The 22,865-nt window shown below is 40.5% G+C and overlaps 1 protein-coding gene across 4 annotated transcripts in view; it reads right to left on the reverse strand.

Annotated features, from left to right (window-relative positions):
• Positions 1 to 22,865, reverse strand: part of tsnare1 (T-SNARE Domain Containing 1) — a 1,022,909-nt gene that overhangs the window by 346,055 nt on the left and 653,989 nt on the right. For all 4 annotated transcript variants that reach the window (XM_073048100.1, XM_073048091.1, XM_073048081.1 and 1 more), the window contains one exon: positions 22,053 to 22,241. In XM_073048100.1, coding sequence (XP_072904201.1) covers positions 22,053 to 22,241 — 189 coding nt within the window. The remainder of the gene's footprint in view (positions 1 to 22,052; positions 22,242 to 22,865) is intronic.

The following is a 22,865-nucleotide window of genomic DNA, read 5'->3' on the forward strand; positions in this document are numbered from 1 at the left end:
TAAGGTGTGGGAAACAAGTAAGGAAGTTATGGAACCTATGACAATTAAAGAGGTGGAAGTACTGGCGCTTTTAAGAAATTTAAAAGTGGATAAATCTCCGGGTCCTGACCGGATATTCCCCAGGACCTTGAGGGAAGTTTGTGTAGAGATAGCAGGAGCTCTGACGGAGATCTTTCAGATGTCATTAGAAACAGGGATTGTGCCGGAGGATTGGCGTATTGCTCATGTGGTTCCATTGTTTAAAAAGGGTTCTAGAAGTAAGCCTGGCAATTATAGACCTGTCAGTTTGACATCAGTGGTGGGTAAATTAATGGAAAGCATTCTTAGAGATAGTATTTATAATTATCTGGATAGACAGGATCTGATTAGGAGTAGCCAGCATGGATTTGTGCGTGGAAGGTCATGTTTGACAAACCTTATTGAATTTTTTGAAGTAGTTACGAGGAATGTTGACGAGGGTAAGGCAGTGGATGTAGTCTATATGGACTTCAGCAAGGCCTTTGACAAAGTTCCACATGGAAGGTTAGTTAAGAAGGTTCAGTCGTTAGGTATTAATGCTGGAGTAATAAAATGGATTCAACAGTGGCTAGATGGGAGATGCCAGAGAGTAGTGGTGGATAATTGTTTATCGGGATGGAGGCCGGTGACTAGCGGGGTGCCTCAGGGATCTGTTTTGGGCCCAATGTTGTTTGTAATATACATAAATGATCTGGATGATGGGGTGGTAAATTGGATTAGTAAGTATGCTGATGATACTAAGGTAGGAGGTGTTGTGGATAATGAGGTGGGTTTTCAAAGCTTGCAGGGAGATTTATGCCGGTTAGAAGAATGGGCTGAACGTTGGCAGATGGAGTTTAATGCTGAGAAGTGTGAGGTTCTACATTTTGGCAGGAATAATCCAAATAGAACATACAGGGTAAATGGTAGGGCATTGAGGAATGCAGTGGAACAGAGAGATCTAGGAATAACAGTGCATAGTTCCCTGAAGGTGGAGTCTCATGTAGATAGGGTGGTGAAGAAGGCTTTTGGAACGCTGGCCTTTATAAATCAGAGCATTGAGTACAGAAGTGGGGATGTAATGTTAAAATTGTACAAGGCATTGGTAAGGCCAAATTTGGAATATTGTGTACAGTTCTGGTCACCGAATTATAGGAAAGATATCAATAAATTAGAGAGAGTGCAGAGACGATTTACTAGGATGTTACCTGGGTTTCAGCACTTAAGTTACAGAGAAAGGTTGAACAAGTTAGGTCTCTATTCATTGGAGCGTAGAAGGTTGAGGGGGGATTTGATCGAGGTATTTAAAATGTTGAGAGGGATAGATAGAGTTGACGTGATTTGGCTGTTTCCATTGAGAGTAGGGGAGATTCAAACGAGAGGACATGATTTGAGAGTTAGGGGGCAAAAGTTTAAGGGAAACACGAGGGGGTATTTCTTTACTCAGAGAGTGATAGCTGTGTGGAATGAGCTTCCTGTAGAAGTAGTAGAGGCCAGTTCAGTTGTGTCATTTAAGGTAAAATTGGATAGGTATATGGATAGGAAAGGAGTGGAGGGTTATGGGCTGAGTGCGGGTAGGTGGGACTAGGTGAGATTAAGAGTTCGGCACGGACTAGGAGGGCCGGAATGGCCTGTTTCCGTGCTGTGATTGTTATATGGTTATATTATATCAGGCTATACACCATCCTAAACATTACCATTCTCCCTTCTTTGCAACTTGAAAACTATCTGTTTTAAAACATTCACTCTGTTCTGACAATAGGGTCTTGAGCTTAAACTGAATTCAATTTCTACTGAAATGCATGACCTGCTGGATGTTTCCAGCATGTTCTGTTTCTTCAAATATGTTTTGCATCATAAGAAAACATTCAGAGAATGTTGGTAAGTGAGTCAGAGGTTGGCCAGAAAATGACTGATGGAACATTGTAAGTATTGACAATGCTACTCAAGATGGTGACAGTAGTTCTAAAGTTAAGAAAGCCTTGCAAGGGAGCTCAACTGTGCAGATACATCCTCCCCATAAGTTCAAAGAGTCTTTTGCCTATTTTTCCACCATCCACTAACTATCCATAATAAATTTGCTGCCATAGCTTTCTTCTATTTATTCTTGCTATTTATCCAATCAACTTTGAATTACCAAAACATTTTAGATTACTAATTAACTATTCCTTGCTTATAATAAAAGACACTAATAAGGCATTTTCATGCTCAGATTTCCACATCATTCTGAAATTAATTTATATAGAACTATATCCAATAAACAGTAAAGCAGTATCACTTTCAAATTTTGCTTAACATATCTTATTTTCCATTGTTCTTCCTCACTCCATAGCCAGAAAACTCCTTTTTGTAATTGCTTCTGAAGGGATCGCAATTTAATGGCTAGCCTGCCCTGAATATTTCAGTAGTTCTGTGGCCCAAGAGTGGAATGAGTATTATAAACATCAGGTAGCTCTCACATATCCAACACCATCACCACCCTTATCCAGACTGAAGTGGCTTATTCTCATTGTTTAACAAGAACGAAGTACATAGAAGTGAAGTTTAATCACATAGCCAACATTGGGATTCCTTGCATTATACTGATACTGACTGGATGACCTTTGGGAGGTCTTGGCATTGAACTGTAATTCTTTTATATAGGTACCAATACTTATGTGGTTCTGATTCACCAGATCAACATCCAACTACTTATAGATGTGCAAAAGTACTTTGTTTTTATTTGATCAGCTTTTCAGAATCAGGTAATCTCTAGCAAGGCCAGCATTTACTGTGTGCCCTTGAGAAGATGGTGGTGAGTTCCATACAGTTGAGTTGTTTGTTGGACCATTTCATAAAGTATTTGTAAGTCAACAACATGAAGTGGATATGAAATCGTCATCAGAACACACTGGCTATAGACGGCAGATATCCTGTCCTGGAGAACACTGGTAAATCAGGGGGAAATTTATATACAACTATGACCAACTGCTCCCATTCACTCATTGATCTGATAACTGGTGTAAATCTTATCCCCAAATTCATTCCAGTTTTACCCTTTCAGTGAGATCTTCCCTCTCCTACTCTTCTTCAGCTCAACAAGACTCCTTCCTGGTCTGACAATGAACCTCCAATGCCTTGCCTTGCACGCTTAACTCCTGGTGGAGTTGTCAGGGTGCCGACATGACAAGCTTTTCACCAGTCTGTTCCAACTGTTGTGGTTGTGTGCCAGAGCCTGGGTCACTGCAAATATTTTCCCTGTCCTTCCTTTAATGTTGTCCGTCCATCTCTTCCTCTGTCTGCCTCTCCTTCTTTTCCCCTCCACAGTTCCTTGTAGAACGGTCTTTGCAAGGCCCCTGGATCTTGTTACGTGGCCGTACCATCTCAGCTTTCTTTTCTTCACTGTTGTGAGAAGGTCTTCATGGGGGCCAATGTGAAGCTGGATGATCCTGCAGACCTGCTTGTTTGTGATGTGGTCCAAGTATGAGATGCTCAAGATGTTGCGATAGCATCTCATTTCCAATGCCTGTATCTTCCTCTGTTGTGTTCTGCTGTGAGGGTCCATGTTTCACGTGCATACAGGAAGATGGAGAATACCAATGCATGCGAATCTTCAATGTGAAATGTTAACTCTGTTCCTCTTCCCACAGAAGCTGCTTGACTTTCTCAGCATTTTCAACATCTTCTGATTTACTTCAGATTGGCAGCAAATTCAGGCATAATAATGAGGACACAACAGGGGAGGGGGGGAGGGAACTTGATTGATGATCACCAATAGAAGATAGTGTTCAAGAAAATGAGGTGGTATTGCTTGGGTTGTGATTCCACATGATAATCAGTGGGCAAAGAAAAACAGATGATAAAGGTGGTGGTCCTTCTTTGTTCACTGCATCTGATCATGTGGTTACAGAGAATGAATGCAGTAGAAAAGCTTTGCATCAAAAGGACCTGAAAGACAGGCTTATGTTGGGAACCATCCACAGAGGGACAATCCAAGGTTGAGATGCTGAGCATGTACACATCCAAGGTTCTTAAAGACACCCTTCTATTTATGAACTGTATATTTCCTCCTTGATCAGATTCCTCCTAAGATTGTGAATTGGACACCATCGCTCCTGTTATGTATTTAATATTTCAGTATTTGAGGAATCTTGTAAATATGTTGTTGATTAAACATTGTTGTTTGCTTAAATAATTCACAACAGGTTATATGTAAAGATACGTGAATAACATACGTCATTATGCTACCATGTCATATGTGTGTGGTTTGCTTAAAGCAAACACAAAGTTAGACCCACATTTTGGACTCCCATATCTTTTTTTTAAATTATTTTAATATTTTGAAGTTACAAAGAATAACACTGGCAATGAGGAATTTTTAAAATGAACCCGAGATGGCCACTGAACTGTTGAGGTGCAGTGAGATGTTCGAACTAAAAAAAATTCACCAAGTAAAAACACAGACCAGCACATGCAGAGATGGTCAAGTTAAAAATAAAAGCAGCCCAGCATGAGTTCTTCAGAAGACATGATTAAGTTTTTTAAAAAAAGTAAGTGAATGGAAGAATTTACGGGTTCATAAAGAGTGATTACTGGGTGATAATAATCATAAATAAAAGCAAAAATGGCTGGCTACATTGGAAAGACAGATACGTTTGATTACACAACAGATATACGGGCTTTATACACTAAGCAAATTGAACAATATTTCGAAGCAAATGAAATAGCCAATGAGAAATGAGTACCAAGTTTGCTGAACCTATTGGGATTAAAGGTGTATAGTTTGCTTCTAAGCAAACCTCCAAAATGAGCTTTGCAGATATTGAGAAAGTGATGCAGGAACATTCAGAATGGAAGCCATTGTTGATTGCAGAATACTTTAGGTTTCATAAGCAGAATCAAAAAGAAGGGGAGACCATGGCTGAATTGAAGAGATTGTTTGAGCATTGTCAGTCTGGTCATGGGCTTAATGTTGTAGTGATAGATTACTTAGTTTATGGATTCTTACAAGAAAGCATTCAACTGAAGCCAGCATACATATAAAAGAACAATTGAAATCACTGTTTCAACCGAAACCACAGGCAGAAACGCAATTGCATTTTGGAGAGAAAGTGAGTGTGAACGTAACAGAGGCCTGCCTGGCTGAACAAATTGTGTTATCATTGTGGCACAAGCTCACAAACAGACTGATACAGGTTTAAAGGCAAAACATGTCAAAAATGCATCGACGTAGGACACCTACAGTGAGTATATCAGACAAACAAAGTAAATGGACTTCTCCGAAAAGAGAAAAAGCTAAAAAGTCAAGTTACAGTTGTAAGGAGAGCACTGATCTGTATGCTGTTTAAGAAATAGTAATGATGAGACTGACACAGGACTGTGTAACCTGGAGATTTACAGTGTAAAAATTAGCAACAGTTGAGCAATGTGGCTCACATCAGAAGCAAATGCCAATTAATTAAAACTAAATTAGACACAGGCATGGTTGTTTCAGCCATTCCATAAAATGAGTTTGAGAGGCATTTCAGATTTACCAAACTGAAGGCTGTAGATATTCAATTGAGAACTTATACAGGAGAAAAGGTAACTGCTGGGGGAATGACATTTGTGACACTGAAATATAACAATCAGCAAGCCTTATTGATCTTGTATGTGAAGGACCGACATTGTGGGGGACGTGATTGGCTGAGACAACTACCGTAGAACTTGATTGAAGATCCAGCCACCATTTGCATGCCACATACCCTGAAATGAAACCAACTGAAAGTGAATTAAGAAAGGTACTGGATGATGCCACAACTGTTTCTATGCCAAACACCATGAACTGTTGCCCAACAGAGGACAAACAGGCATTGGTGCCAACCTCTGTGCCTCTGGTTGGAAAGCGTACTGGACCAAGAAAAGACCATGCTGCTCAGAGGAAGCATGAAAGTGATGAAAGCACTGGTTCGACCGCAGCAGTTTTTGTAGGCAACATATCTGCAAGAGCTTCTAATAGGTTAATCGGGGAGTTACTTGCAAAATGTGGCTTTGAATTAAGCTGGAAGATAGGTCGAGGAGCTTCAGGAAACTTATAAGGATTCAGCTTTTGTGAGTATAAAGAACCAGAATCTACTCTGCGTACATTAAGGTTATTGCATGAACTTCAAATGCAAGACTAAAAGCTGCTTGTAAAAGTAGATGCAAGGATCAAAGCCCGGCTGCATTAATGGAAATCCAAAAAGAAGGGAGTCAATGGAGATACTAAAACAGTTGATTCATCGGATGATGTTTTGGATGCAAACACCAAGAGGAAGCATCAGATCATAAAGGAAGCAATAAAGGATTAATAAGAGAATACTCCAGCGAACTAAATGCACCTCCCCAAGATCAAGATGCACAAACTAGAAGAAAATGGAGAAAACTGGCTACCACTGTCAGAACCACTTCCTGCAGTCTCAGGGCCAACTCCTACAATCAGAGCAGAGGAGGCCCTAGAACCTGAGGTTGTTTCACAGCCTTGAGTCTTATCTGGAATGCAGTGATTGCCCTTGTCAGGAACAGCGTTATCCCACAAGAGTGAAGGAATCCTCCACAGGGATTAAATCTTTAGGTCTGAATGGGACTATTTAAAATTTACTATGCTGTGCATACCTGTATATAATTGCTGAATTATATAATATACTGTGTATATAGTTGAGATACATTCTCAATTGAGTGGAGTTTGTTGCAAAGCAAGGCGAAGTGTTGTGTATTTAACATCTCAGTAATATTTGAGTAATTGTGTAAATGTGTTGTTGATTAAGCATTCTTGTCTGTTTAAATAATTCACTACAGGTTATATGTTAAAATATATGAATTGCAAATGTCATCATGCTAGCATGTGTTATGTGCATGTCTTGTTTAAAGTAAACACAAAGTTAGGTCCGCATTTCAGACTTCTGCGTTTTCCTTTGAAATACTTTATTCCTTTGAGGTTACAAAACATAATAACCCCAGTTCCACACCTTCCTGGAATCTATCCTCATTGCTGCCATGCCCCCACTAAGAAAACAGCAGTTTTGCTATCTATTTCTGTATCTAGGTTCTTTTTGCAATGTATTTTCTGTCTGTCAGAAAAAACAAACCCATCAAACACGCTGGCCACTATTAAAAAGAACATTAAGATGACAGACATTGTTAAAACTACACAGGATGTGTAACATGGGAATGAGTACCCTGCCCAAGACTCTTTGTCATAGCTCAAGCATCCCTCTACCGGCAATTTCTGATCCATTAACCGTGTTTTTATATCCAGTTGTTGTCTAACCTGATAATTAAATCCATCATTTATTGTTTGTGCACATATGTTCTGGCCTTTGATACATTTTGCTTATCTAGCAGGATATAACACTCAGGAGAAAGGAAAAATATTCTCTAAGATCTCTACAAGCTTGGATGTATTCAAATGACTGAGTGAATTGACAGGAAACATGAAGGTAGAAAAAAAGCAGGAGCATAGACTGAGGATAGAGCAACTTGTGCGCTGAGATCAGAGCTAGGAAATGCAGAAGTAAAAGCAACCTAAAGAAATGCAAAGTACCAAGTCAAGGAAGGAGAAATAGATAACATATTTTTCATGGCTGCTGCATAGTTTTTCAGTTTTGTTCTGGGGTCAACCCTCAGATAGACATTTCATATATGACAACCCTTGTGCCTGGGCTCACGAGACAACACAGGAACAGGCCCTTCAGAGCATGATTTTGTTCCAAATTAATTAACCTGTTTAATTAAACATATAAATGCCTAACTAAACTAAGCCCTTCTGCATACACAATATCTATATCCCTTTATTCTCTTCACATTCATATGTCTAACCAAGAGCCTCTTACATTATCTCTATGGTATTTGTCTCCACTACCACCGCCTGCAGTGCATTCCAGTCACCCACAACTTTCTGTGAAAAAAAAAATTGCTCAATAAACCTCCCTACCTCTTCTTACCTTAAATACATGCCCTCTAGTATTTTGACATTTCAACCCCAGGGAAAAGATACCAGCTGACCACTCTCTCCATGTATCCCATAATCTAATGAACTTCTATCAGGGCTCCCCTCAGACTCTGCCGGAGTTTACACATTTCTAACTTTTCCAGTGTCTAACCTTTCCCCATATCACATGCCCTCGATTCCAGGTAGTACCCTGGTAAACCTCTTCTGTACACTTCCCAAAACCTCCACGTCCTTCCTGTATAAGCGTGTCCAGAACTGAATGCTCCAGATGCAGCCAACTAGAACTTTTTTCCTAATGCAAGAGTTTTGATTTTGTAATGATCACTCAGTCCTTCCCTCCTTCAGGGAAAGTCCATGGCTGAAGAACTGAGCAGTGAATAACCTCCAACATTAGACCAATACATTTATATATTTAGTGCTGCACAGTATGGTGCTGCACAAGGATAGAAGTAATGAAGAGAATTATTTTCTGCTCCAGATCTGTTCATTAGCCCACTGATAAGCCATCTGAAAAAATTACGCAGGCAAGCATGCACAGACAAAACCTTATGGATCTGAGCACAAACAAAAAGCAGCTCGTTTGCCAGCCACAGTCAGTAATTTAACATAACAGAATTTTCAAAAGCTTTTACCTCTATAATCCCATTTCTTTATTGCACTTGCTGTCAACAAGGAGCAACCTTATTAAAATTTGTTGACAGCAATAAACACATTTGAAGAATTGACTCCTTTTTAGGCTGGAATGCCATTTATTCTGTGGGTACTTTAATGCAGCATTTCATCACACCTTCTTAAGTCTTGCTAACAGCTATTGATTACAACTGCGCCATACCATGGCAATTTTCGCTTATGTGGTGCTCTCATTTTCAACAGCAAGACTGTTAATTTTTCTTTGCTCCAACAAATACTTTACACTTTATTAACAAGCAACTCTGAAATAGTGTGTTCCATGTATGATCAATTCACTGGCTGTCTCCTGCAGAAAAGATAAAGATCCGGTCAAGATGGCACCAGGGAACAATGATTCCTCGGATGTCTTCTTCCAGATAGCCAATCTCTTCAACTATTTCACTTTCTCCACGTCTTTTGCTTGTTCATTTTGTGTTGATTGCGTTATGGAAACTGTTGGAGCCAGTGACATGCAGTTTGGAATTCAATCAAATGACCTAAAGCTCCGCTGTGTCCGGAGAGCTACTTTGTGGAGAAGACCAGAGACAGGGACCCGAAAAGAACTGAGAACACGAACTGCTTCATGGTGAAGCCCAGGGACAGGGACCCAAAAAGGATCGAGAACTTCAGCTGACTCATGGAAAAGTCTAGAGAAGGGGTGCGGGGTCACGAACGACTCCATTTTGAAGCGTTGAGCAAGATTGAAGCATGAAGGTGAATATGGATCGCTCTCAGCACAGACCACCGGGGTGACAATGGTCAGTAGCTGGGTTGGCGTCGTTCAGACCTAGCATGCCAGATGCTCTTCGTAAAAGGACTGAATTTGTGCAGCCACTCTCTTCGAATGCTGAAAGGGAGACGTTTTTAATATTCTGAGATCTTTGTTTTATTTAGATTGGTTTTCTTTAGTTTTTCAGTGTTTTTCTTTCTTGTGGCTAATTGGCGGGTGGGTGACATGCTAGTTTTATGAGAGGGAGGGGTTGAGGATTTGGGGTCTGGTGTTCTTGTTGGTGTTCTATGTGAGTGAACATTAGTTTTTGTGTGTAAGAGAGGGGATCGGGGGTTTTGATGCTATTGTTGCTGTTCTTTTCTGCAAGTGAGGGGTTGGGGATTTGATATATTTTCTCTGTTTTTTTCTGGGGGGAGTTGGGGATTTGATGCTATTGTCACTGTGTTTTGTTCTGAAGAGGAGGGGGCTGGGGATTTAATGTTATTGACAGTGATTTTTTCTCTCTGTGACTGTTTCGAGGTTTGAGAGTTTTGATTCTTTTTCTTTTTCTTTGGGGGGGAGAGTTGATGTCTTCTTTCAACAACTCTCATGGAATTTCTGTATTTTATAGCTATCTGGAGAAGACTTACACAGATTGTACAGCGCCAAAACAAACTGTTGGGCTTAGTTCATCTTTCCTCAATTATTAACATTATATTTGCTTTTCGTTATGTCTTGTAACATGTTACTTTTTCCAGCACAGTGATTCTTTTCTTATTCTCCACAGGAGTCTGCTCTTTTTAAGTTCTCTTCTGTGAGCCTTTTGCAAATCATACCGGCCCTACTTCTGTACAATTTACTAGTGATCTACTTCTAAGTGACATAAATAAGTGCAAAATACATAAATTTTCTAAAGAATTACAAGTAGTTTCCACAGTAAGTAGCTGTATTAGAACAATGTATTAAACTCAGTGCATTCTATGCACGCTTTGAAAGAAAAAGTAAAACTATATCTACGTGAATCCCTGCAGTACCCAGTGATCCTGTGATCTCTGTCTCAGAGGCTGACGGCAGAACATCTTTTAAGAGGGAGAACCCTTGCAAAGCGTCAAACCCTGTTAGTGTACCTGGTAGGGCACTAAAACCCTGCGCTGGAGTATTCAAGGACATCCTCAGTCTCTTGCTGCTGCAGTAGGAGGTTCCGAGCTGCTTCAAAGGTCAACAATCATACCAATTCCCAAGAAGAACAGGGTGAGCTGCCTTGACTATCGCCCGGTGGCACTCACATCTACTGTGATGAAGTGCTTAGAGAGATGGTCCTGCCTAAGCAATGACCTGGAACTACTGCAATTTGCGTATCGCCACAATTGGTCTCCAGCAAATGCAATCTCACTGGTTCTCCACTTGGTTTTGGATCACCTGGAAAATAGTAATACTTACATCAGGCTGCTGTTTGTTGACCACAGCTCAGCGTTCAACACAATCTTGCTCTTAGTTCGAATCAAAAAGCTCTACAACCTGGGCCTCTGCACCTCCCTCTGCAACTGGCTCCTCAACTTCCTCCCCAGAAGACCACATTCTGTGCATATCTGAAATAACATCTCTTCCTTGCTGACAGTCAACACTGTCGCACCTCACAAATGCTTCCTCAGCCCACTGCTCTACTCCCTCTACACCCAGGACTGCGTGGCCAGGCACAGCTCAAGCGCCATCAATAAACTGGCGATGATGCAACTATTCTTGGCAGAAGCTCAGATGGTGACGAGCAGGTGCATGGGAGCGAGACAGATCAGCTGGCTTGAGTGGTGTCGCAGCAACAACCTTGCACTCAACTTCAGTAAGACCAAGGAATTGATTGTAGATTTTAAGATGGGGAAGTTGAGGGAACACACACCAGTCCTCATCAAGGAATCAGAAGTGGAAAGTGTGAGCAGTTTCAAGTTTCTAGTTTTCAACGTCTCTGGAGATCTTTCCTTGGCCTAATATAGTGATGCAATTACAAAAAAGACGCAACAGCAGCTATATAAGACGCAACAGCTGAGGAGAACTGGTACGTCACCGAAGACTCTTGAAGGTTTCTACAGATGTACAGTGGAGAGCATTCAGACCGGTTGCATCACTATCTTGTATGGAGGGGCCTCTGCACAGGATCGGAAAAAGCTGCAGAGAATTGTAAACTCAGCCAAGTCTATTATGGGTACTAGCCTCCTCAGTATCCAGGACACCTGCAAGAGGCAGTGCCTCAAAAAGATGGCACTCATCATTAAGGATCCTCATCGATTAAGAATGCCCTCTTCCATTTAGGATAAGGTACAGGAGCCTGAAGACACACACTCAATGTTTCAGCAGGAGTTTTCTTCCTTCTGCCATCAGATTTCTGAGTCAATAATGAACCCCGTTTTGCACCACTTAATTAATTTATTTTATATATGGTTTTTATCATAGTTTATAGTTTTTATTATTATGTATTTCAATGTACTGCTGCCACAAAACAACAAATTTCACAAAATATGGCGGTGAAATTAAACCTGATTCTGATTGCCCAGCAATTTTTCTCACAAAGAGTTGTTGGCACCTAAGCTGCCTGAGAAGGTGATGCAAGAGTAGTAACATTTAAGAGGCACCTATACAAATACTTGAATGACCAGAGCAAAGGGGGAAATTGGATCAATGCAGGCAAATGGATAGGCACAGTGCTCTGAATCAGTGGTTTCCAAACGTTTTTACGCCATGGACCAATACCATTAAGTGAGGGGTCTGTGGACCACAGGTTGGGAACCCCTAATCTAAATAGATCCAGTGGGTTGAAAAGCCAATTTCTATGCGGTACATCTCCACCACTATATAACTTCTGATTTCTGGCTCTGGTAACAGAAAGTGTAATTCACAACATTTTACAGATTGAAAATTGGGGAAAAAAATGATCAGAGTACTCTACAAAGTGAATGGAAGGAGAACTGCTTCTTTAAAACAATGTTAAAATGATCAATGAACAAGTAACATATCAAGGAAGATGATAATAATCTAACAGTGGCAGAGTTAATAGAGCTGTTACTTCACATCTCCAGTACAGTTGGTGTGATGTTTGAAAACACTCCCTATGACTGCATGAACTTCCTCCAGGTGCTCCAGCTCCCCCCACCCCCCAACATTCAAAGGACACATATGTTGGCAGGTTAACTTGTCATTGTAAATTGCCCCTAATCTGCAGTTGAATTGTGAGTATTAAGGCAATGTGTGGATAATAAAATGGGATTAATGCAAAGGGATACTAGTAGGTTGGCACTAGTGAAAGGGCCTACTTTTGTGCTGCATGAAATGTTATCTCCAAGAACACATCTTCACATATAAGATGTTGAAGTGCCCCATGACGTCACTCAAAATTTTAGTTCTGGAATTTCATCCCTAAATCTCTCCAGCTGTATTTCTTTAACCTGTTCCTCCTTGACAAACTGTTTAATCATCATTCCTAGTGTACCCTTTATGTACTTATATGTGTACAGAGCATTATATTTTACTGATAATGCTGTCGTGGAACTTTGTAAGTGGGAAATTGCTAAGTACTTCAATGTAATTTGACAACTAACATCAAAAGAATTTTTATGAATCAAGAGAATTTTCCCTGAAAATTCACATGGCATTAAAAATTAAAATGTAATTTTTTGACTCATACTACTTAGTTGATGATTCCCACAAAAATAGAAATAATTTAAAACAGGGTTCTAGGAATTTAAGCATTCAAGTAGAGATGTCAACATAGAAGAACTGGAACTGACAAACTTGTCTATGATGAATTATCCGAGGAAACTGGATTTGGTTGACAACATACAACTCTATAGACATTTTTAATTGCCTTGCTTTGCAAATGGTTTTATTTGTTGAATCTGATTTGTCAGCTCAAATAATAAGGGAATGACACTGCCCAATACAAGTCATCTGAAGACATTATAGGTTGCTTATCATTAAGTCATTTATCAAACCACAACACACATCAAAACAAGCTGATGACTGATTAGTGCCCAAAAGTTACTTTTCAATATTCCCTTTACCACTGTAACAACACTGATGTAATTGTCACAACCTCCAATTTAGTTTTTCTTTTCTTGACTTCAATGTCCATCTTTTAAAATTCTAAGTTCATTCTGAGATTTTCCCCATCAATCAATTGAAAGTTTTATTTTACTACACCTTCATTCTCTATCTTGTCATAATTTGCTCTTTTACTACATCATTGGAGATTTATAAATGCAGTTTGCTATTTTCAGTTCTTTTTCCGTATATTTACAAAAATTCTGTTCTGTTTTGGAGGTCATCCTTAAACACTTCAGTTCTGAAAGCTGATTACATAAATTGGAGAGAATTGATTTGAGACTGACAATGAAAACCAAAACAATTCAACACTTCCATAGATAAAAGTGGCACAATTACTGAGCTACTGTATTGAACATCACAACAAACCACAACGTAGCATCTATGCTATCAGCTGTGTGTGTGTGTGTGTGTGTGTGTGTGTGTGTGTGTGTGTGTGTGTGTGTGAGAGAGAGAGAGAGAGAGACAGACAGACACCAACCAAGGAAGACTTCGGGATATCCCAAATTACTTTTCTGCCAAGTGATTTTTGTGGTTATGACTGTTATAGAGAAAACATGGTGGCTAATTTGCAGATAGTGAACTCCCAGATAAGAGCTCTGTGATAATCTGTGTTATTTAATTCATAATTCATAAAGCGGATGAGCTTACAGCATGGACCACTACTTGGAGCTATGATGTTGTGGCCATTACAGAGCCTTGGATGGCTCAGGGACAGGTATGGTTACATCAAGTGCCAGGCTTTTGATGTTTCAAAAAAGACAGGGAGAGAGGCAAAAGAGGTGGGGCCATGGCACTGTTGATCAGAGATAGTGTCATGGCTGCAGAAAAGGAGGAAGTTATTTAGGAACTGTCCATGGAGTCTCTGTGGGTGGAAGTTAGGAACAGGAAGGAGTCAATAACACTACTGGATGTTCTTTACAGACCACCCAAGAGTAAAGAGACATCGAGGAGCACATAGGGAGACAGATTCTGGAAAGGTGTAATAATAACAGGGTTGTAGTGGTGGGAGATTTTAATTTCCCAAATATCGATTGGCATGTCCCTGGAGCAAAGGATTTAGATGGGGTGGAGTTAGGTGTGTTCAGGAAGGTTTCTTGACACAATATGTAGATAAGCCTACAAGAGGAGAGGCTGTACTTGATCTGGTACTGGGAAATGAACCTGGTCAGATGTCAGATCTCTCAGTGGGAGAGCATTTTGGAGACAGTGATCACAATTGCATCACCTTTACCATAGCATTGGAGAGCGATAGGAACAGACAAGTTAGGGAAGTGTTTAATTGGACTAAGGGGAAATATGATGCTATCAGGCAGGAACTTGCAAGCATAAATTGGAAATAGATGTTTTCAGGGAAACGTACAAAAGAAATGTGGCAAATGTTCAGGGGATATTTGCATGGAGTTCTGCATAGACAGGGAAAGGATGGTAGGGTACAGGAACTGTGGTGTACAAAGGCTGTTGTAAATCTAGTCAAGAAGAAGAGCTTACAAAAGGTTCAAAAAGCTAGGTAATCATAGAGATCTAGAAGATTATAAGGCTAGCAGGAAGGAGCTTAAGAATGAAATTAGGAGAGACAGAAGGGGCCATGAGAAGACCTTGGTGGACAGGATTCAGGAAAACCCCGAGGCATTCCATGTATATGTGAAGAGCAAGAGGATAAGACATTAGAGAACAGGACCAATCAAATGTGACAGTGGAAAAGTGTGTATGGAATTGAAGGACATAGCAGAGCTATTTAATGAATACTTTGCTTCAGTTTTCACCACGGAAAAGGATCTTGGCGATTGTAGGGATGACTTACAGCAGACTGAAAAAGCTTGACCATGTATATATTAAGGATGCTGGAACTTTTGGAAAGCATCAAGTTGGATAAGTCACAGGGACTGGATGAGATGTACCCCAAGCTACCGTGGGAGGCGAGGGAGAAGATTGCTGAGCCTCTGGCGATGATCTTTGCATCATCAATGAGGACGGAGAGAGGTTCTGGAGGATTGGAGGGTTGCGGATGTTGTTCCCTTATTCAAGAAACAGAGTAAGGATAGCCCAGGAAATTATAGACCTGTGAGTCTTACTTCAGTGGTTGGTAAGTTGATGGAGAAGATCCTGATCCTGAGAGACAGGATTTATGAACATTTGGAGAGGCATAATATGATTCAGAGTAGTCAGCATGGCTTTGTCAAAGGCAGGTCGTGCCTTATGAGCCTGATTGAATTTGTTTAAGATGTGACTAAACATGTTAATGAAGGTAGAGCAGATGTAGTGTATATGGATTTCAGCAAGGCATTTGATGCAAAGTACCCCATGCAAGGCTTATTGAGAAAGAAAGGAGGCATGGGATCCAAGGGGACATTGCTTTGTGGATCCAGAACTGGTTTGCCCACAGAAGGCAAAGAGTGGTTGTAGACGGGTCATATTCTACATGGAGGTTGGTGACCAGTGAGTGGAGTCCCTCAGGGACTCTTACTCTTTGTTTTTTTTTTAGAAATGACCTGGATGAGGAATTAGAGAGATGGGTTAGTAAGTTTGCTGATGACACAAAGGTTGGGGGTGTTGTGGATAGTGTGGAGGGCTGTAAGAGGTTACAGCAGGACATTGATAGGATGCAAAACTGGGCTGAGAAGTGGCAGATCGAGTTCAACCCAGATAAGTGTGAGGTGGTTCTTTTTGGTAGGTCAAATATGATGGTAGAATATAGCATTAATGGTAAGACCCTTGGCAGTGTGGAGGATCAGAGGGATCTTATGGTCCGAGTCCATAGGACACTCAAAGCTGCTGCGCAGGTTGACTCTGTGGTTAAGAAAGCATACGGTGCATTGGCCTTTAGCCGAGAGGTAATGTTGCAGCTATTTAGGACCCTAGTCAGATCCCACTTGGAGTATTGTGCTCAGTTCTGGTCGTCTCACTATAGGAAGGATGTGGAAGCCATAGAAAGGGTGCAGAGGAGATTTACAAGATGTTGCCCGGATTGGGGAGCATGCCTTATGAGAATAGGTTGAGTGAACTCGGCCTTTTCTCCTTGTGATGGAGGATGAGACGTCACCTGATAGTGGTATATAAATGATGAGAGACATTGATCGTGTGGATAGTCAGAGGCTTTTCCCTAGTACTGAAATGGCTAGCATGAGAGGGCACAATTTTAAGCTTTAGGTACAGAGGAGATGTCAGGGGTTTGTTTTTTACACAGAGTGGTGAGTTGCATGGAATGGGCTGCCCGTGATGGTGGTGGAGGTGGATACCTCCTAGGGTCTTTTAAGAGACTCCGGGATAGGTACATGGAGCTCAGAAGAATAGAGGGCTGTGGGTAACCCTAGATAATTCCTAAAGTAAGGACATTTTCAGCACAGCTCTGTGGATCAAAAAGCCTGTGGTGTGCTGTAGGGTTTTTATGCTTCTATACTTCTATGACGCCCAGGATATTGTGAAAGGGTAGCAGAGATACAAACCTGTCACTAAATCTGGTAAAACAGCACCATATTTTTCATCTGATCACCTAATTTTCAGACAATCCTAACACTTAAAAAATGAGTTATTGAGTATATCATTTAAATCATTCTTTTGACTTGAGCCAGAATTTATCTTTTTCTTACAGAAGGATTTAAGTGATGATCAAGACTACAGAACACTGCAGAGAGGCAAAATACACCATAGCATTGAACAAATGACATCAAGGTCTGGATGGAAAGAATACAATTTCCATGGCTCTTTCATAACTACATGAGTTTAAGTATTATTCAATGTAGTGATCTGTGTTTCAACACAGGGAGGGTATACAGTGGTTGAAGATTGTACTGAATGAAGTTGGATTGAAGAGGAATAACATTGAAAAGATCACAGGAACATTTAGTAGCATATGTAAAGATCTTGATATGCAACATGCTTTACAGAAGCATCCACAATCAAAGCGATACTTTTAAAAATCAGTAACCATTATAATATTTCAAAATGCAACAACCAATGGTAGGGGACCACAACCAGTAAGGTGAAAATTACTGATCAACCTGAGTTCAGTTCTCTGCTTAGGCAGAGTGATCAAAGTGATCAAAGTGACAGAAGTGATCAAAGTTTGCAGGCAGTGGCTTAGCTTAAAGCTTAAAAGAGTAATGAAGAAGATGGCACCAGCGTATGATGTGACCAACTACGACATCCTTCATGAAACTACTACTTATACTGCTTCTTCTTTCAGATATGACTCTAGTACTGAGCTGCATGCAATTGAAGCCAGTGATTTTGATTTTTATAGTGTGTTTTCAGGCTGTTTGAGCAGTCTAGTGCTTTGCTGTCTCCAAGGGAATTTGGTGTGGTTTGGAGCATAGTGTGGCACTTAGAGACCAAGAAATCGGGAGCCCATGATCGACTCCATTTATAGCCAATCAAAGTGCTGAACAAGACTGAAAGCAACAAGGATGAGAATGGAAGGCGAGCAGGTATTCAGCGCTGTTGGCCTGCATGTGACTGGTCTCTCTCTCCCTCTTGCTCTTGATTGCCGGCGGATGGTGCCTGTGGTTCACCAATCTCTCTTTCCCTCTCCTCCGCTGCTGCCGGATGATGGTACGGAGTCTTGGGTTTTGGGCAAGGTTTAATTGACGTGGTTTGAGAATTGGACTCTGCAGTTCATGTTATATGTGATTGTGGTTTCTCCTTTGTTTTTGTTATTTTGTGTGATTTTAATCAGGATGGACTGGCTCTGTGAACTGCAGTCAATAAAAAATAGAACTGAACTGAACTAAACTGAATATTCTAGACTGGTTTAAGGAATCCGTGTTTTGATGTTTTATGTTCTGTGTATTTTTTGCTCGAATTTTGTTATTTACATGATTTATTCTCTTTTTTTGAGTGTAGGATGTTTGCTGTTTTCTTTGAGTCTGTTCCATAGAGTTAATTTTACTGTTGTTGTTTGTGGGAAGAAGCATCTCAGCACTGTATGCCATACAGTGGCATGCAAAAGTTTGGGCACCCTGGTCAAAATTTCTGTTACTGTGAATAGCTAAGTGAGTAAAAGATGATCTGATTTCCAAAAGGCATAAAGTTAAAGATGACACATTTCTTTAATATTTTAAGCAAGATTATTTTTTTATTTCCATCTTTTACAATTTCAAAATAACAAAAAAGGAAAAGTTTGGGCACCCTGCATGGTCAGTACTTAGTAACACCCCCTTTGGCAAGTATCACAGCTTCTAAATGCTTTCTGTAGCCAGCTAAGAGTCTTTCAATTCTTGTTTGGGGGATTTTCGCCTATTCTTCCTTGCAAAAGACTTCTAGTTCTGTGAGATTCTTGGACTGTCTTGCATGCATTGCTCTTTTGAGGTCTATCTACGTATTTTTGATGATGTTTAGGTCAGGGGACTGTGAGGGCCATGGCAAAACCTTCAGCTTGCGCCTCTTGAGGTAGTCCATTGTGGATTTTGAGGTGTGTTTAAGATCATTATCCTGTTGTAAAAGCCATCCACTTTTCATCTTCAACTTTTTTACAGACGGTGTGATGTTTGCTTCCAGAATTTGCTGGTATTTAATTGAATTCATTCTTCCCTCTACCAGTGAAAAGTTTTCTGTGCCACTGGCTGCAACACAAGCCCAAAGCATGATCGATCCACCCCCGTGCTTAACAGTTCGAGAGGTGTTCTTTTCATGAAATTCTGCACCCTTTTTTCTCCAAACATACCTTTACTCACTGCGGCCAAAAAGTTCTATTTTAACTTCATCAGTCCACAGGACTTGATTCCAAAATGCATCAGGCTTGTTTAGATGTTCTTTTATAGACTTCTGACACTGAATTATGTGATGAAGGCGCAGGAAAGGTTTTCTTCTGATGACTCTTCCATGAAGGTCATATTTGTGCAGGTGTCGCTGCACAGTATAACAGTGCATCGCCACTCCAGGGTCTGTTAAATCTTCCTGAAGGTCTTTTGCAGTCAAATTGGGGTTTTGATTTGCCTTTCTAGCAATCCTACAAGCAGTTCTCTCGGAAAGTTTTCTTGGTCTTCCAGACCTCAACTTGACCTCCACCATTCCTGTTAACTGCCATTTCTTAATTACATTACGAACAGAGGAAATGGCTACCTGAAAACACTTTGCTATCTTCTCATAGTCTTCTCCTGCTTTGTCGGCATCATTTATTTTAATTTTTGGAGTGCTAGGCAGCTGCTTAAAGGAGCCCATGGCTGCTGATTGTTGGGAGAAGGTTTAAGGAGTCAGAGTATTTATAAAGCTTTGAAATTTTCATTACCTGACCTTTTCTAACAATGACTGTGAACAAGCCATAGCCCTAACAAGCTATTTAATGTCTGAGACCTTGGTAAAAGTTATCTGAGAGCTCAAATCTCTTGGGATACCCAAACTTTTGCATGGTGCTCCTTTCCTTCTTTTCACTCTAAAATTGTACAAAACAAAAATAATACACTAATCTTGCTTAAAATGTTGAAAAGAATGTTTCATCTTTAACTTTATGACTTTTGGAGATCAGTTCATCTTCTACTCACTTAACTATTCACAGTAACAGAAATTTTGACCAGGGGTGCCCAAACTTTAGCATGTCACTGTATATATACTTTGATAATAAACGTTCACCAAACCTTTGAGAGAAAGAAAGCTGGCAACACAAAAATGACATTAAACTTCCACTGCACAGTAAAGAAGTAATGATATAATGATGTTCTCCTTATACTTAACCAGGCTGTTGTCAAGGATATTTAGGGGAGAACTATCTCTGCTCCGTGCAGTGACATTGTAATCATGCTTAGACCATGTATTGCAGACTAAAGGAACTCAGTGTGTCTGCTCTGATTATTGTCAAAGCTTTGCAGCTGAAGCACAAAAGATCAGAAACAATATTTAAATAGCTGACAGCAAATGCTCATTGTGAACCTAGACACTTCAGCCTAATTTCTGCCTGATTCAAGTTTTGTATTCAGCAACCCTGATACTGAACCCTGAAATTTTGATAAATACACAGAAAGAGCTATATGCCCTAGAAATATTTTTATGCCTTAAGATGTATTACACTGGAACTAGATATTGCATTGTGCGAGGTCACTGACAGCCAAATTTCATCATTCACAAAGTCCACAGTGTCACGATCAATAGAAAACCCTTGGACAGTATTGCAAAGTCAGTGAATGAACGCAAGATAACAAAGGTGGTTTAGGTACTGAGTCTGGGGTTAAGGGCACTGAAGGTTGGAGAGGCATCAGGGAAGGGAAAAATAGGCTGATAGGGTCAGAGTTGGCAGAAAGCAAAACAAAAGAGTGGTGCCTGAAAGGCATCTGCAGGGATGTGGATACTGGAATGAACACTAAGCAAATTGCTTAAAGCCATACTTCCACTTATAGAGCAACACACATAAAATACTAGAGAAACTCAGCAGGCTAGGCAGCATCTGTGGAAAAGAGCAAACAGTTGACTTTTTGGGCCAAGAACCTTCATTAGCTCTTTGCAGTCCTGATGAAAGGTCTCGGGCCAAAACGTTGACAGTTTACTCTTTTCCATAGATGCTGCCTGGGCTGAGTTCCTCCAGCGTTCTGTGTGTGTTGCTTTGGATTTCCAGCATCTGCAGACTTTCTTGTTTTCTTAGACTCATGGAGTCATGCAGCACTGAAACAGGCCATTCACTCATCTGGTCCATGCTGACCTACTCTGCCTCTGATCTCTTAGAGAGGACTAGCTTATGGTCCACTGTCTTCTTCCTCCTGTAGTTGATGATTAGTTCTTATGCTTTGCTGCCATTGAGTGAGAAGTTAGTCCTATTTGCCTGTGTTTGGTTCTTGTGCAAGAAGTCAATGACATGCTCTCTGTGCAGTGGACCATGTAGCCTTGGATTCGTATTTCTGGTGTCAGCTCTCCAGGTAAAACCTGCTCCTGTGTAAGGGCCTTGAATGCACAGAAAATACTTTGGTAAATTGGCAAGAATGATATGTACGGTTTGAATTTCCACGAGGAAGCTATTCATGTACAAAGTTGGTGTTTATATTTGATTCAGCCTGAAGTGTCGAGGGATTTATATAGCAAACCACAAACTGAAGGTGCTGCTTAAACTGCTGAAATTATTCAGGTTGTCAGGGAAAGGAGTGAGTGACGAACGTGCCTGAAATGGACAGCAGGAAATGCAGATGTTTCTAAAAGTGTGATATCACCAGCCAAAACCCTGGGGACCCAACTGGCTGTAAAGCCAGATGCGATTCAAGAGAGGCTTGGTTAGGTTAGGAGGCTGCATCACCAAAGGAGCAATTTGCAGCGGGAGGCAAGTTACTAAGGGGAGCTTTCAGATCGGTCTTGATGTTGGGAAAGAGAGACATAAATTCAGACCTTCTCATTAAATTTTCATATTAGAGAAAGACACAATGACTCTTCCATTCAGGCCAGAGTTAAAATTGCAGGTAGAGATCTATAGGAACATTTGCTAATTACTCAGAAGAGCTGATTAAAATCAGAATTGGCACTGGAATTGAGGAATTTACCTTAGGTAATGCTATCATTCATGAAATACAGTACCCACTGAGCAGAAATGGTTAAATACTAGTGCAACAACCCATGTCCTTCTCCTACTTACTGTTCAGACTAACATTAGACACAGATATATCAATCAATAAATGTAAACCTTGCAATCACCAGTGATGACTAATGGTCCCACTTGTGATATCTCACCTCAATCTGCAATAATGCCTCCTCTCGTTGTTTTATCGATTCAACTTCATCCTCTGTGACCTCTGAAAAGAAAGCCTGGCTCTGGCCCTGCCCACGATCTGAAGATTCAGCTGTGGCCTGCCATTTACCGTGGCCTCTGCCAAGGAACTCATCCTCATCACTAACTTCAGTAAAGGGATTCTCGGCAACCTGCAATGAGAAGAATTCCATTAAATATCAAAGTTTTAAACATAAATACGGATAGAACCTTGCAAAAGATACTGTTAAGATTGCCAAATTGACAAGCTAAAACTTCCACATAGCATACGTTGTATTATTTATCAACAAAATGAGTTTATTGACAGTTGTGATTTCACAATTACTGTGACTTGTTTCTCAGGAATCACAGTGATGAATATCTTCATGAGGATTCTGAGTGTCTTCTGTTCAATAAGACAATTATCTAGTAGATTTAATGGCATGGTTCCATAAGTCAGGGGTGTATAAATAGGACTTACTTATGGCAAGAACTGAATATTAGGCTTTGCGCATTCAATCTCTCATTTAGAACACGGAACATAGAACTTAGAACAGTACAGCACAGGGACACACCTTTTGGTCCACAATGTTGCGCTAAACCAATTAAATTAATAATCAAATGGACAACTAAACTTATCCCTTCTGTCTATGCAATGGTCATATCCTTCCATTTCTCTCACATTCTTGTGCCTATCTAGTCATCCTTAAAAGTCCCTAAAGTATCTAAATCCACCACAACTCCAGCCAGCACATTCCACTAATCTCTATGTAAAATACTTGCCCCTCGCTGCCCCT

This window comes from Hemitrygon akajei, chromosome 1, assembly GCF_048418815.1.
Source record: "Hemitrygon akajei chromosome 1, sHemAka1.3, whole genome shotgun sequence".
NCBI classification, from domain to species: Eukaryota; Metazoa; Chordata; class Chondrichthyes; order Myliobatiformes; family Dasyatidae; genus Hemitrygon; species Hemitrygon akajei.